This window comes from Cavia porcellus, unplaced genomic scaffold, assembly GCF_034190915.1.
Source record: "Cavia porcellus strain 051 isolate PalLab524CR breed Dunkin Hartley unplaced genomic scaffold, mCavPor4.1 scaffold_14, whole genome shotgun sequence".
Lineage (NCBI taxonomy): Eukaryota > Metazoa > Chordata > Mammalia > Rodentia > Caviidae > Cavia > Cavia porcellus.
The window spans coordinates 70,437,754-70,453,697 of NW_026947497.1; the positions used below are offsets into that span (position 1 = coordinate 70,437,754).

The window sequence follows — 15,944 nt, forward strand, 5'->3', positions numbered from 1 at the left end:
AAAATAAAATGGATGGAGATGTAGCTCAGTGTGAAGGCCCTGGTTCAATGCATAATACTGGAAAAAAATAAATGTAAACCAAAATTTAAAATATAATAGCACTTGTAATTATGCAAAGAAAAACTCTTTAGATGTAAATCTAATGAAACACAAGATCTGTGTGCTCAGATCTCCAAGGCACTGATCAAAAACATCACAGGAAAACTACATAAATGGAATGACTGGATTGGAAGGTACAGTATAGTAATTTTTTATTTTCTTCGAACTGGAAAAACGGGTTTAACATGATTCCTACTAAAATCTCTACAAGAGTTTTTATAGTTTCAAGTTAAGTCTCCAAGTTTATGAAGAAAAGAAAGTAGAATGACTAAAAACAAATTCTGATGGAAAATATCCTCAGGGGCAAATCCTCTTCTGCACTCTAGGATTTCAGCTTTTGGCTATAGCTGATTAGCCAAAGAGGTTAATCTATCAGCCCATCCACAAATCAAGCAGACAAATCAGATGCAGGGTTTGAACCCACTCTTTTTGTGATTTTTGGCAGTCTGAACAGAGATACAGAGATATACCAGCTCTCTGAGTATGGACCTCAAAAATTAAGGAAGCAAAGGTCACAGCCAACGTGGAACTAAAGGAGGAATAGGAACGGGATTTGCACAGAGGGCCTCTTCAGGAGGAAACATTTGATATGTAGAGAGAGAAGAGACCCAGAAGTCTTAATAGAGACCAATCTTGAGTGAGCCATTTTTATTCTTTGGGGCTTTTAAGGTCCCAAGGAGCCCAGCTGTGCTGTGGTTCCTGTTCTTGGATTTCTGTGGGATTCCTCTAAGTATTTTTGTAACCTATCCTTCCCCCACCCTTCCTTGATTTGTGCCTGATCTGTGCTGTGGCTTTGGTACTCAAAGAGCTGTAACTAACAAAGACATGCCTCCCATTTAAGAAACAAAACAAAACAAAACAAAACAAAACAAAACAAAACAAAACAAAACAAAACAGAACAGAACAGAACTAAAACAAAAGCAATGGGGGAGGCAAGATGTGAAGATTTGTTCTGTTTTACATCTCTACTTGCCTTTCTGCTGCCTTCACCACTTAGGTCTTGCTTTCCCACCAGCTTCCTTGGCTTCAGACCAAATGAATTCCTTCGAGTGAATGCAGGGGAGGAAAGAATCTTGCAGGGGGTGGGTCTCTCTGGAGTGCCTGGTGTGCCCTGGAGGACTGGAGCTATTCAATAGCTGTTCCGCAGTTTGGTGGCAGAGAGCAAAGGATGGGGTGTTCCCAGATTCTTTTCTTTTGTGCAGCTTTTAAAATATCCTCTTGCTGATGATAGTGCAGTACAGAGAGGAAAGTTGCCTGGTGGTATAGGAAAAACAAGTGGGAAAGACAGGCTGATGGAGTGTACGCCCTGAGATGTTGGTCAGGAGAGCGAGGGTCTGAGCTGGGCTCTGTCAGTTCACACTAGACACACATGACTTTATTGAAATTCAGCTCTTTTTTCCGTGAATTGGGAGATCACAGCCATGTTATATAAGAAATGTCCTGGTTGCTCCTGCATGTAATCTTACTTCTGCTCAAATGTCCTTCTTCTCTGTTGTTCTCTTTGCTTGGATTGTGGTGGCCTTCCTGCTGTTAAGGTCTGGTGAAACTCATCTCATATCTTTGCAGCTTCTCTTTATATACAAGACTATTTCTCTGAATCCCTTTTATTCAGGTCTTGGTATTTATCTGTCTATTTTATTTTCCCTTATGAGAGTATATGTGTCAGAGGAATGCAGGTTTGTTTGGTTCAACACTATCCTATTAAACCCTGTGATGTAATTGCTTTTCAATACTTGTAGGTTAGATCGGTAAAGGGAATTACATATGGCTGTTACTTGGTATTGTTTTTCTAAGGAAATACCTTTTTTACTCCACATAGTGAGAAGTTCAATTGCAAATCAATAAAAGTCAAATTGCATTTGGAGCTATAATCTTTGAGTACCTTCTTGCAACTTCTGACTTTGGTGAATATCTTAATTCCTTGTTGGCTTCTCTGGCCAGATGAAAACTAACGTAGCAAGATTGCTGCAATTATTTTTCTTACAGTTGCCTGGGACAGGGGTGGAGGCCTTTGCTCCAATTGTTCCTAGTCCTTATCCTCTAAGGGTTCCACTTGCAAAGGTCATTTCACATATCAGGCACTATCTGGAGTTCAAGTCAGAATAGCTCAAATATAACATCCAGGGTAATGGAGATGCATCCAGCTAGATCAGGCAGGCAGGAAGACCAGTAGTCATAATTTTGCTTTGTGTGTATGGAATCAATGATTCCATTTATTAGTTTAAGAAAATCAAAATATGAATATTTTGTAATATCTTGTGTTTTGTTATATTTGCAGAATCCTTTTAAGAGAATTTATCTCAATCATTTTCTCAGCAATTTTATTAATTCAATAAATGCTGTGAAAGTAAAGGATTTAGTCTTGTGGAAGGCAGCCTATCATATTCCATTACAATGGCCCAAACTCTTTCATTATCATTATATTAATAATCAACAGTAATTGAGTATTTTGTACATTTTGTGTTGCATTAAATTCTCTATAATACCCTTATAAAGAATATTCAGTTATTATCTTCATTTTACAGATGCAAAAGATCAGCTTCAAAAAGCATAAAGAAATTTTGCACGATTTTACAACTATAACTGCCAGATTTAATCTCCAACCTCAGGGCTATGTGACAAAGAGCACCAGAAATCAGGGACCTAGTGCTTGAAACGTGAGATGAAGTTGAGGCTAATTCCTGGTTACATTGCAGGCTCCTAAGAATCTTGACAAAACTTCTGCTCAAGTATAGTTTGTCTTCAGGCAAAGGATATGAAATAGATTCACAGACGATTTCTCTGCATCAGGCCAGTTTGCAACGATGGCATGGTGAGTGTGATGCTCTTGAGTCTTAGTTATCCTGGCTTGGGGAGTCAGAAGTAGATGGTTGTTAGCAGAGTTTGAAAGAAATTGATAACAGGAGAGCGGACAGGATTAATCCGTGGCATTAGCTCAGCACTACTTGCAAGTTCTGTGGAGCAGTCCTGTCTAAAATGTTATGAAAATCCACAAATATTTCAGCAATACCTACTTACTAAATGAAGAGTTAATTCCGTATCTTTATGGCTGGTAGTTTGGTAAAGTTTGCTCAAGGGCTTAAACTCAAACATACCTTGAATGAATTCTGCTTATGTTGCTTGTTAACCACTTGTATCAGTCAGTTGGTATAGCAGAGGACTGCTGACTGGCTGGCTTAAACAATGTAATTGTTTCTCACAGTTCTAGTGAAAGAAAGTCCACATTCATGAGCTCTATCTACTCTATTTGGTTCTTGGTGGGGCCCTTCCTTCTGGTTTATGAAATGCTTCCTTTTTACTAGAGAAAGGAAACCCTGGTATCTCTTCTATCAAAACCAATACCATCACACAGGATCTCATCTAAACCCCACTGCCTCCTAAAGGCTTTCCCTGCAAATATCATATTAAGGATTAGGACTTCCACACAGGACTTTTAGAGCAGCTCCAACCTTCAGCTCATAATACCTTGCTGGGCTTCAGTTCTTTCAGCTGCATTTGTCAGGATTGTTTATTAAAGATTGAAAGAGTCCAAATGCACATAACTTCTGGCACAGCACTGGACTCCAGACAATATCTGGAGGTTTCTGTCATTATAATCAAAGAAAAATACAATGGCAAAATTATTTATATATGCATATAGAACTCAGAAGCCTCAGACCTGCATGTCCACATAATAGCCCACTAAAACACTGTTGAAAAAGTAGCTTTTGGAGGCTTCATAAGCAGATGTCTCTAGGTTTGTCCTGTATATTATATGGGAATGCTCTATCTACTCTGTGATATGTGCATGTTAAGAAATGAATGAGCACTCCCCAGTTCTTTGCTTGTTGACATTACTAAAATCATCTGTGTTTTGCATCTTGTGCATTTTCAGCATGGAACTCTTCCCCTAATTGGAGGAAATTCAGTTTAGATCAACATTTTTCTAGGGCATCAGATAGAGGCCCGGGACACCTTTTCTGCAGCTCATGGAAGCTGCATGACTTGGAATTCTGAGATGTGGGCTCTCTTTGTAGATTTGAGTTAGCTTTGGGAGGTATGCAATTCTTTCCTACATGTATATGTGACATGATGGAAAAGGGTGCATTCCTCAAGAAAAGCAAGATTTGCCCAGGATTTCAACTTGCAGGAGGCCTGGTAGATAACTGGTAATGAAGGGTAGAGGGGAGGAAAACCAACAACAAAGAGAGAGAGAGAGAGAGAGAGAGAGAGAGAGAGAGAGAGAGAGAGAGAGAGAGAAACTTTGGAAGAAGAACATTTCCAAACCACACTCTGATTTGTCACAGTCTTAAAAGAGCAACTGAAAAGGAGCCAGCTGGGTGTGAGGCTGGTGCTGCTGGATGGGCATCTGGAAAGATTTGAGGAGCTGGGTGCAGGTCCCTGGAAACTCGCAGCAAGGCATAACTGGTTCGCTGTTGCCCTCTGCTGGAGAATCTGTCATCATCCCCGGAAACGGAGACTTCTGGAGCTCCCAGGCCCACGGATTCCACTGCTGCTGGTGCTGAGGAGCAGCGAGGCCAGGCTTGACGCGATGAATGCTGCCTGGGAAAAAAGGCCCTTACAAGGGGCCTGGAGCTTATTCCGTGCTCTGCGCACTTACTCAGACCCTCCTTTTTTTTTTTTCCTTTGGCTGTGCTGGTACTGCGAGGAAACGCAGATAGGAATAAGGCATCAATTCTGCTGTAGTCCTGCAGTTCTGTTCTGTTCAGTGTGTGTGGAGCAATGAGTAGGTCAAGTACAGAGATCAGTGCACTATAGAGAAAATTGTGACTAAGCCCCAAGAGAGGCACTGTATAAGGTATGTGTGCATTTAAAGGGACTTGCAGGGTCAATGGTATTTTTAGAAAATATCTATTTTGCTGTAAAAGTAGAACATTTTTATTGTAAAATACACTGGGATAAATAAGAGCAAGCAGAAGTAACTCACTTGCCATCCCACCACTTAGAAATATTCAAAGTAAGCTGGGTGTGGTGATGCATGCCCTATAATCCCAGCACTCAGGAGGCTGAGGCCAGAGGATCATTGCAAGTTCGAGAACAGCCTGGGCTACAAAGTGAGTCCAAAGCCAGCCTGAACTGCATAATGAGACCCTGTCTCAAAAAGATTAAAAAGAAAGAGAGAAAGAAAGAAAGAAAGAAAGAACAGAAAAGTAAAAGAAATACTTAGAGTGAATATTTGGATGAATGCATTACTTTGATTCTGTTGTTACAGAAGTGAAACTCTAGGTAACATTTATAGCCTGCTTTTGCTGTATGACATGACATTTTCCAAATGTTACTGGTTTTTAATGTGCTATTTTATGAGGAAGTATTCCATTGTATAAAATGGAGCACCGAGTTCCCCAAGCAAACCTGTGCCAGGCCTTATAGGTTGTGTTGAGAAAAGATTATTATTTATTAATTCATGTAGACTAATTTTTAGACACCTGCAGCCCTGAAATAAGGCATGGAGTGAGATTTTGACTTTGCCGGGTTTATAGAATGGAAAAAGAGTCAGACATTGATCATAAAACAACTGTAAAATTTCCTGTAGGGCAAGTCTAATGAGAGGGGAGTGGGTGGGCCTGTGAAAGTGTGTTTTTTCAAATGGAGAGAAGTTGTCCCAGAAGTGTGAGAAGCCCTTCTGAGGTCAGGAGTGATGAATTTCAGCTCTACGGGAGTTGGGAGTGAACTAAGTGAAGAAGACCCAAAAGAACCTTGCCAGCAAAGAGAATGGTGTGTGCAAGGTCCCTGAAATTGAGGGGAGCAAGGTGAACACAACTGGAATAAGGTTAAGGGGAACTGAGTGGACTGACTTGACCTGAGGTGAGTTTGAAGAAGCAGGTGAGACCCGAGCCTGTAGAACCTTTTAGAGGAGATTAAAACTTTTTAGTATTTCTCTTAGAGCCATGGGAAACTGCTGGGGAGCTTTAAGCTGGAGGTGGTAAAGACCAAAAGACTTTGTTTTTTTCAGAACTCCCTCACTGCCATAGAGTGAAAGGATCCAAAGGAGCAGAGAAGGTGTTGGTAATCCAGGTCTAGGTGGCCAGCGTCCCAGAGAGTGTGAGGCCGATTTCAACAGTCCAGGAGGATGAAATGGAAATTTGGACGGGATGGTGAAGGGAATGGAGAGCCGTGGATGGGTTTGAGATATTTAGAGAATAAAATGGTTAGGAATTGGCACGGATGGTGGGGGAATATTATGAGTGGAGAGTGACTCCCCAGTCTCTGCATTAGAGGAGGGAGAGTTATCAAGATAAAGATCTTGAAGGCTGGGAAGGGACAGTGAGAAGTTTTGCTCTGGGGACAAAGCTGACAGGCTGGTTCCAGGAGTGGTGTGCATCATCTCATCCCTTCTTTTCTCAGCGGGGTTTAAGCACATTCACACACCACACTAAGGGGCCTCTTTCTGGAAATGGGGAGAGCAAGGGTGAGTCTCAATTTGGTGCTCCGGTGTCTGCTTCTGGCCCCTGCCTTACACTTGCTGTGTACAAGACACTGGGCAGATCATTTTAGGGGACTTTAGTTTCCTCATCTTTAAAATGAGAGTAGAAATATTTAGTGTGAAGGGGTATTGTGAGCATTAAATGAGAACACTGATACTTACGGACTTGGTAAACTTCACAAGTCCTTCAAGCTCAATATACGATTGTTAATTGTATTTCTGTATTTGTTGTTATTATTACCCTCAAATCTTCAAGTATTAATATCAGGAATATGAAAATCAATATTTGCTCCTTAAGTTCTTTAGGGGGAAAAGGGTAAGACTGACGTCTAAACAAATATACCACCCAGGAGCTAGAGATGGTGGCTCCAAACTATTTATAAGCATGTGTGTTTACTTGAATTCAGACATTCCCGACATGTAAATTATGCAGAGTCTGTGTCACAGCAGAGCACTCTGTGTTCCTAAAAAGAAGTCTCCTTTTTCCCGGAACCCTTTACCTTTTAAAATAAATCTCATTATGGAGTGCTGACATTTTCAGTGCAACATTCAACCAAAAGCTGCAGTTCTTTAAAGACTAAAAACAAGTCTGGTCTATTAGGCAGCAGCTCATAATGTACTGCTAAGTAGATACGATCTATTTAGAGAAGTTTATGTAGATATCAGATAAGACATTTCAGAGTCCCCATCTCTTCCTAAGACTGGGAATGTTAAGCAGACTATCAAGAATTCGTTCTTTCTCTCCGTAGAGTAGGAGTTGAATATCACTGTGTGATAGAGTGGGTGGAAACCGTAGAACAAAGATTTAAATCAGACCTCCTGGATTCTAGGGTGTTTCTTTCCACTGTACACTAGCTATAGGATGGTTTCCTAGCAGAGTGACTTTGGATGTAATGTTTTTCAAAGGGTTATGAGTAGTTGTGGAGCTGATATCAAAAAGTCAATGGCTGACATATATAGGGCTCTATCAAAGATCTAATTTTTCATTTTTCTCCTGCTTTTTGTACTCTTTTTCTTCTTGTGTGTGTATGTGTGTGTGTGTGTATGTGTGTGTGTGTGTTCTGCTCATGCTTCCTCCAACTTTTCTCCCTAAGTTCACCTTGTTTGTCTCTCTTTAGACTACTGTATTTGTTAACATTTTGTTACTGTGATGAAAATATTTAACATATACAATTTAAAAGAGGAAGGACTTATTAGCCTCTCAGTTTCAGACATTTCAGTCCATAGTTAGCTGGCACCAAGGTAGGAAAGCCATGGAAGAAAGGTGTGGTGGTCAAAGCGGCCCACGTCAAGCTAGGAAGCAGAGCACAAAGGTAGAACTCTGGGGAGAGAGGTAGCTTCCAAAGACATGATGTCAACAGCCCATATGTGTCAGGGCCCCCCCTCACACCACATTCAGCTGTGAGCCTCCACTGGTGGTTACAGCACCTCCATGCTGAGTGAATCACTGCCCAAAGGGTCTCTTAGTCCAGTCAAGTTGACAGTCAAGTATAACTAGAACCCCTACACCAGAGAGAGGAGTACACCTGAGTTACCCAAAGCCATTGAGTGACCTAAACTCCTACTAGTAATAACAATGGCTAATTTTAGAGCCTCAAGAATCATTTCCCTTTGTTTCCCCATGAGGTAAATACTAGCATTGTCTCCATTCCACAGATTAATAATCTGGACCCAGAAAGCAAAAGTCTAGCCTAGTAGAGTTAGTAACAAAGTAGGAAGTTCCAACCTACTCAGTCACAATCCTTCCCTCCCAGATCCTCCAAAGTGATTAGAACTGGGATTTATTTATTCATTCAGCTGATAATCATTTTAGTACATATTGTTGAACGGGAACTGGATAGAAGGAATAGACTTCCTGATGTGATTTTTTCCCTCATGGAACTGACACTTGTGCACACACACTCTTACAGTGTAGACACTCGGTCCATATTTAAGAGGGTGGCCGACTCTCAGTGCTGAGGTTTCTACTTTAGTTGGCCAGAGTTTTCCTTCCTACAGACAGTGATAGCTGTATGGCACAAAGGAGGAAGGATCTACTTACTGCCAGGATTATGAGGGGCCTACAGAGGAGGATGAGAAATCTTTTTCAAATGAGGCATTTGAACCACAGCTGAAACACTGGGTCTTCTCAGCCTACTGCAAGGTGACCCAGGGCAGGAGCCAAACCACAGGCAGGCTTGCAGTTTGTGCTAAGGACCTCGAATTTGATCTCAATTCAAGGCAGTACTATGGAGTAGAGTGAACAAGGGAGCAATATCCTTCAGCTTCTATTTTAAGAAGTACCTGGTGGTTTACTGCATGGAGAGTGCTTGGAAGCGGGTGCCCGCATAATTTACACATTAGATGGATTTGGTTTGGAGAGAACTCAGACATGAATTGCTCAAAAATTAACCTTTTCAATTTTTTTTTTTAGTAAAAATCATGTACCGAAATGGTTCTAATAAGCATAAATTGCTGTATTCTAAAGGCTGTAGTAAAAAGCAAAAATACTGTGCATCTGGAAATTATAGAATAGGCTCAGCTACTTTTAATCAAAGCTATTGTTCCCATTCCTTTATGTTTTCAGTGAGGAATCCTTAACTCTAAGTCAAAACTGTCTGTGTGTGTCCTGAAAGGCTCTCACTCCTGATCAGCCAGTCAACCAGTAAACACTTCTCTGACGTCTATTCTGTCTCTGGATTGAAAGATCCCACTCGACTTGTTTACTTCTCTTTCTACCAGGAGGTTATGGCAGGCTTAGAAGCACACAGTGTTGCCTGTGTTTAAGCCTCCTTTTAACTCACAGTTAGCAATGCAGCCTTTGGAGATTAGCATAAGGTAGGGTGTGGTGAGTACATTATATAGTACAGTACAGATCGAGTTAGAACAGTTATTTTTGATATCCTTGGAAGAAGATGGAATCCATGAAGGTCTTTGAGTAGCAGGAGGATGTAGAGAAGAGGGAGGTAGTTCAAGGTCAGGGTGCTGAAATTTGGTGTTACCGCAAACCTGGGATTCCTCTAGCAGATTTCATCATGGGTAGTTGTCTCTGAGTTCTGAGCTGGCAAAAGATTTCCTTGACATTTTGCACATTCCCTCTCTCTTAGTCATGGGGACAGCCTGAGGGATGGGTAACTTTAGGATCTCTTAGTTCTTCCTTCTGGGTTTATTGGATCTCAGTGCTTATCTTTAATTTGAAAAGTCTATGCCATCAGCTTTATCTTCCTTAATGACTCTTACAGGATAGACCACTGGAACAACGAGAAGGAGAGGATTTTGCTGGTCACAGACAAGACTCTGTTCATCTGCAAGTATGATTTCATCATGCTCTGCTGTGTGCAGCTACAGCAGATTCCCCTGAGTGCTGTCCACCGCATCTGCCTGGGCAAGTTTGCCTTCCCTAAGATGTCACTGGACAAGTGAGTACTGTCTTAGCATGGAGAAGTGGCAGCAGGGGTGTGGCAGGCTGGAAGTCAATAGCAACATCGGTTCAGTGTGGTAAGCTGGGAGGATGCAGAGGAATAGGGGAGTCCTACGGCTGAAATGATCAAACTATTGATTTTCTACTCTGTGTCAGGCACCAAAGATACTCTAAGTGAACTGGTGCTTTAATACGTGTAACTGATAATAGATGCCAGGTGGGGACAGCCGTGAGGACAAGCAGAAAAGCTCTTGACACAAGTCACATGGCACATAGCTGGAGAAATTTTCCTAGAGTACTACTTGAGCCAATATTTGTTGCTGGTAGGAGGTAGCATGGAAGAAAAACAAATCAAGCCATGTTGTAAGCAAAAGGAACACTACATCAAAAGAGTAGAGGTGGACAGCATGTAATCCCTTTGGGATTTCCAATTATTCTGCATAGCCCTGTGGATAGAGCTCCGGGTGGCTAGCTAGTTGCTATGTGAGTCTTTTTGGAATCTTCCCTGGAGACTGAGTGGGAGAGAAGGTTCAGGGTCTCAGAGAAGAAGATGGTTAACTAAGAACTGGGTGGAGCTCATAGAGGAGGACTGTTGAGCTATGATGGCCTTGGAAAGGACTGAATTTCCTAACTATTTTAGATCTAAGCCATAAGGATAACCACGCTCCTCTAACACTAGACTTGAGCTCTTTTCAATCAACTCCAAGCTTCTTGAAGACAGGTACCATATTGGTTTTCCTTTAAGTACCTGACATTGGGCCTGGTTCAGAGTAAGTTTTGAGAAATGTTTTTAAAACACAGAAAAAAAAAAAAGCACAGCGTAATGAAGTAATTAATTTTCCTTATGCAAAGATTACCACAATAAAGACTTACTTTTTTATTTACTGTTTCGTGGAGACAACAAATGATTAGCTCTTATATTTTACTTCTAAACCTGGTAAATTCTTTTCAATAATGCCTTCACATGGTAGAAACATATTTACACATAGTAAAAGTTCATTATTTATTTTTAAGATCTCTCTTTTCTGCTTCAGATCCTCAGTTTAGTATTCTGTCCTCAGGGGATAGCAGTTTCTTGTTCATATTTGAAAAAATGGGCTATAAATTGTAAAGAATTAAAATATCTTCTGTATATATACACTGCTTGGATTTTTGTGTATTCTTAAAAATATGTATTTATACACTCACACTTATTGTATATTGTGTACCCAAAGGGAGCATATGTAATAACATATCTCTTGCAGTATATCCAGAGACATATTACATAATCATACTCTTTAATAGTGCAGAATATTTTAAATCTAACCTATTTATCCCAATAATTTTTTTTTTTCATGGTACCAGGGATCAAACTCATGACCCTTCCTTTGCCAGGCAGGCACTCACACTACTGAACTAAATCTCCAGCTTTTATCCCAGCAAGTTTCGATGGATATTTATTTTTAACTTTACCCCATCTGTCAATGCTGAAATAAATATTTTTGCCTAAGAATTTTGCTCAAATATGCAATTTGTATTGGTAAAAGTTTTAGAAGTGGAATTATTAGGTCAAAGTCACGTAATTGTTAATGCATAGAGGTTGCTGAATCACCTTCCAGATCCGTGATCAAGTGTGTATTCCCAGGAAGGAGGGGGCATGTTTGGCAAGTACTACACCCCGTATTGTGTAGAGAAGGACTTTCCTACTTTGAGGTTAAAGAAAAGTCATTGGGGTTTTTTGTTTTGTTTTGTTTTTGTTTGTTTGTTTTAATTTGCATCACTAGAAATTTAAGGTTTTTGAATACTTTTTATAAATTTAGAAAGTAACATCTTTTTATTTATTTTTTAATAAAATATCTTTTTTTTCATAGCCCATATGTTTTTCTAACTGGGATTCTCAACTTTTTTCTTATTGATTTGTAAAAACTATTTATATATCAAAGAACTCTTCCTCTTTTATGCTATATATGAAGCAAACATTTTTCTTTACCATTTGTCACATCTTATATCTTTATAATGCTATTTTTATGGGTTTTAATTTTTAAGTATAAAATATTTTGGTATTTCAAGCCTTCTAAATTTATAACACTGAGAAATGATTTCTCTGCATTGTAATTATAAAATAACTTTTCAAAATTTTGCCTGATCTTATAATTTTATTTTTAAATATAGTTAAATTTATACTTCATTGCACATGTGCTTATGTAAAAAATATGCAATCAGGTTTTATTTTATATAGATGGTATTCTAGGATTTTCAACATGATTTATTCCATATTCCATTTTCCCATGTATTATTCATTTTTGTATCTTTCTAAGGTCTTTATTTCATCTTTTATCTACTTTTTAATGGCCCAAAAGGCTTTAATTATTCTATCCATATATTATGGTTTGATATCTGACAGTCATTTCTCATTTATTAATCTTCTAATTTAAATGCTTGTATATATTTATTTTTTCATCAGCTTGCCTATTTTTAAAAAAATCTTGTTGGGACCAGATAGGATACTTAATTCAGTAATAGAGTATTTATTTAGCATATGTTAGGCCCTTAGTTTTATTTCCAGCAACAAAAAACAAATCTCATTTCTTTAAAGAATTTCCAAATGTAAAATTAGCCTTTAATTTCTAAGATAAACCTATTTCATCATGAGGTTTTATCTTTCTTATACATTGTTGTTGTATCTTTCAAGGAATTTGGTAAGTTTATTTAACTTGTTGAAGATATAGTTTATTAATAGTTTTCCCTTATGGTCTCCTTAATGCTGTTAAGACATTTAGTAATGTTTTAAGACATTTGGTAATAGCTTCTTCATTTCCTAGAAAAGGTAATCTGTGTATCTGTGACTCCTGTCTCTATTTCTGTCTCTGTCTCTTTGTGTGTCTCTATCTCTGTCTGTGTCTCTCCAGTTTTGTCGAGAACGTTTTTTCCTTTGGCTAACTTTTAATGTTGTCTGATTTTTATTTAGTTGATTTATGCTTTTTATTATATTTTCTTCTTCTACTTACTTTGGGCTTTTTTCTTTTCTTTTTTTAACTGTTTAAGGTTGAAGTCAAGGTTGTTAATTATAGATATTTCGTATTTACTGATACAAGCATATGGAGTTAATATCCTTGTGTACACTGCTTTTACTGCAGCACATGGATTCGATATTATGGTATCATTCAGCGATTATTTTCTAAGTTTTCTTGATTTCTGTCCTCTATAAATACTTTTAGAATTTGTAGTTGGTCATTTTCCCAAATTTTCTAAACATCTTTACATTGTTCTATTTTTTGAATATAAAATTGCTCAATTTTATTTAGATGACATACTGCCTTTAATTTCAGTCCTTATAAAAATATAGAGATTTGCTTTGTGGGCTGAAGAACGATATATCTTTGTGAATAAACTATGTGCCCTTGAAAGAATTTGAGTTGTAGTTTTCTATACACACGAATAATTTGGTAATGTTATATTGTTGTCTTTACTGGTCTTTATGTGGCTTTGCAATAGTTACCAGACAGGTGCTGAAAATCTCTAGTCAAGGAATTTTCTAGGTCTCTCTCTACCTTTGTTACTTTGTGCTGTCTGTTTTGACAGCCTGCATCATTTGCATCTGCATGATAATCAGTGTATTTTTATGTTAGGGCAAGCCTCTGTGCATCATGAGATGCTTCTCTTTTGTATGACAATACTCAACATCTTGATGCCTAAATTTGCATCTGATTTTGCAGCAGATTATTCATCACTTGTGTATTTATTATTCACATAATATAACTTATTTCATCTGTTCACTGTCTACTTTTCTATGTCTTTGTATTTAAAGTGTGTTTCTTACAGAAATTACATTGTTAAGCTGTGCTTTTGAGCCACTCCAATGATACCTATTTTTAAATTGGAGTGTTTATATTGTTAATATTTTTGTAATTTTAACATGATTGCAGTTAGGGCTACAGGACTTCGTTTTATTAGCTTTCTTCTGTATACTTTGTTTGCTTTTTCTCTTTGAAAAAAATTTTTGGTGGCACAAGCGGATGAACCCTTGTGCACACTAGGCAAGTGCTCTCCGTTGAGCTTCATCCCCACTCCTTGTTATTTTTAATTTTGAGTCAAGTCCTTGAGAAATTGCCCAGACTGGCCTTGTACCCTCTTGCCTCAGCCTTCTGAGAAGCTGAGAATGCAGAGGTGAGCCATAGCATCAGGTTCCACTCAGAGCTTTTGCTTTCTTTTGTTTACTTGTGTTTTGAGATAGCATCTCACTATGCCACTGGCCTTGAATGTCCTAGTACCTAGGCTGGCCTACTCACTCATCTTTTGATCAAATATTCTTCATAATAGGATTTTAATCTATTCTGACATTTTAGTTACAGCTATATATATATATTGTGGCTGGTTTAGGGCAGAGTTTTTTAGCCTGATCACTGCTGACATTTTGGAAAGGGTATTTCTTTGTGTAGGAAGCTTTTCTGCACACTATAATATGTTTAGTAGCAATGTTGACCACTCTACAGCTACCAACCAGCAACTGGAGATCCCTGAACTTCTAACTTTTGCCTTTTCCACAGTGTCAATTCGTTCAAATCATGTCATACAGACTTTTCAAGCTGGCTTCTGTCACTCAGGAATATGTATTTGATGTTGTTTCACGTCTTCACGGCTTGCTAGATCATTTAAGAAAAGTGTACATTTAATTTCTCCTTTGACCTAATTAATATGGTCAGCACTGTCATTTATTTTCTAATATTGAAGCATTTTTCATGTTGAATATATGCTTTAATCTTGGGATTAATACCTCATTATTAATGTTACTGAATATCAATTGAATTTGTTAATAGATTTTTGTTTAATAGTCCTAAATTGGAATATAGATGGCTTTCTTGTACTTTTCTTGTAGATTTTGTATCAGTGTTAGCTAATTTGAAAAATCAAGTTTGCTTTTTCTCTTGATTAACTTTATAAGGTAAAGAAATGGTGCATCTGTTACTTAGAGGTTTATTATATGTCATCTGTGAAAATGGCTGAACTCAGTGCTTTTGAAGGAAGGATAGAGGCTTAAACTTTTTTCATTTTTTTCTAAGGAATTGGCATGTTTACATTTCTATCTTTTGATAAGTTTCTGTTACTTACATCGAGCTATCCACATACTACGTCTTTTTCAGGTTTATAAGTATTCATGAAATTGGGAGAACCAGAAAGGAGGTGATGAAGAGAATAATTAATGATTATTTTGTGTATAATATTTTCATTTTGTGTGGAGTTTGAATTAACTGTTAGTTGACTAGTTGATGTATTTCAAAGTATCTTTTATTTGAATTTTTTCATAATATAATTCTTTCCTGTTTCCATTATTTTCTACATTTATCTCTTTGATTTCCTATTGTTCTATTTGTGTGGCTTATAGTATCTTCACCTAATATTTTGACTCTATCATTTTATTAGTTATAAAATATTTCATTATGATATATTCAGTACATTGCTATTTCTACTTTATAATTTCCTCTGAAGATAGTTTGAAATAACGTTTTTAAAATTTAGATTTAATTATTTTAAATTGTCATTTATTTCTGGTTTTATTGCATTATATTCAGAGAGTTCTTGTCTTTTTCTCTGCTATGTGATTTATTAGATATTTTTAACAGTCAATTTTCATCAGTTTCATAAATAGTTGAATGTGGTAGCTGTGCTTTCTGTGTTTTAGGTATGATAAATAATACTTAGATTCCCTATCATCATTTTATTTATCTTTTCTCTATCTTTTCCCAGTTATATAATAATTTTTTGGTTTCTTATTCTGTCATAGATTGAGACAGGTGAACTAAATTACCCAATAATTATGGTAGATTGTTTAACTTTTGTCAGTTTATATTATAAATGTTGATAATATTTGTCTGATGTACAAATATTATATATGTTGTCTATTTTTCATCATAAAGTTTATCTGTTTTAATACCTTGTTTGCTGAGTGTAGCAACCTTCATGTCTTCTTAAATTTTCTTTATTTTTTAATAAATCTTTGCCTATTTTTGTACTTTAAACTTTCATTTTGTTTTTAAAATGTAT

The 15,944-nt window shown here is 37.6% G+C and overlaps 1 protein-coding gene across 1 annotated transcript in view; it reads left to right on the top strand.

Moving 5' to 3' along the window:
• Tprg1 (tumor protein p63 regulated 1) overlaps positions 1-15,944 on the top strand; it is a 123,629-nt gene that overhangs the window by 45,048 nt on the left and 62,637 nt on the right. Inside the window, exon 4 of the mRNA XM_003477085.3 lies at positions 9,745-9,921. Coding sequence (XP_003477133.1) covers positions 9,745-9,921 — 177 coding nt within the window. The remainder of the gene's footprint in view (positions 1-9,744; positions 9,922-15,944) is intronic.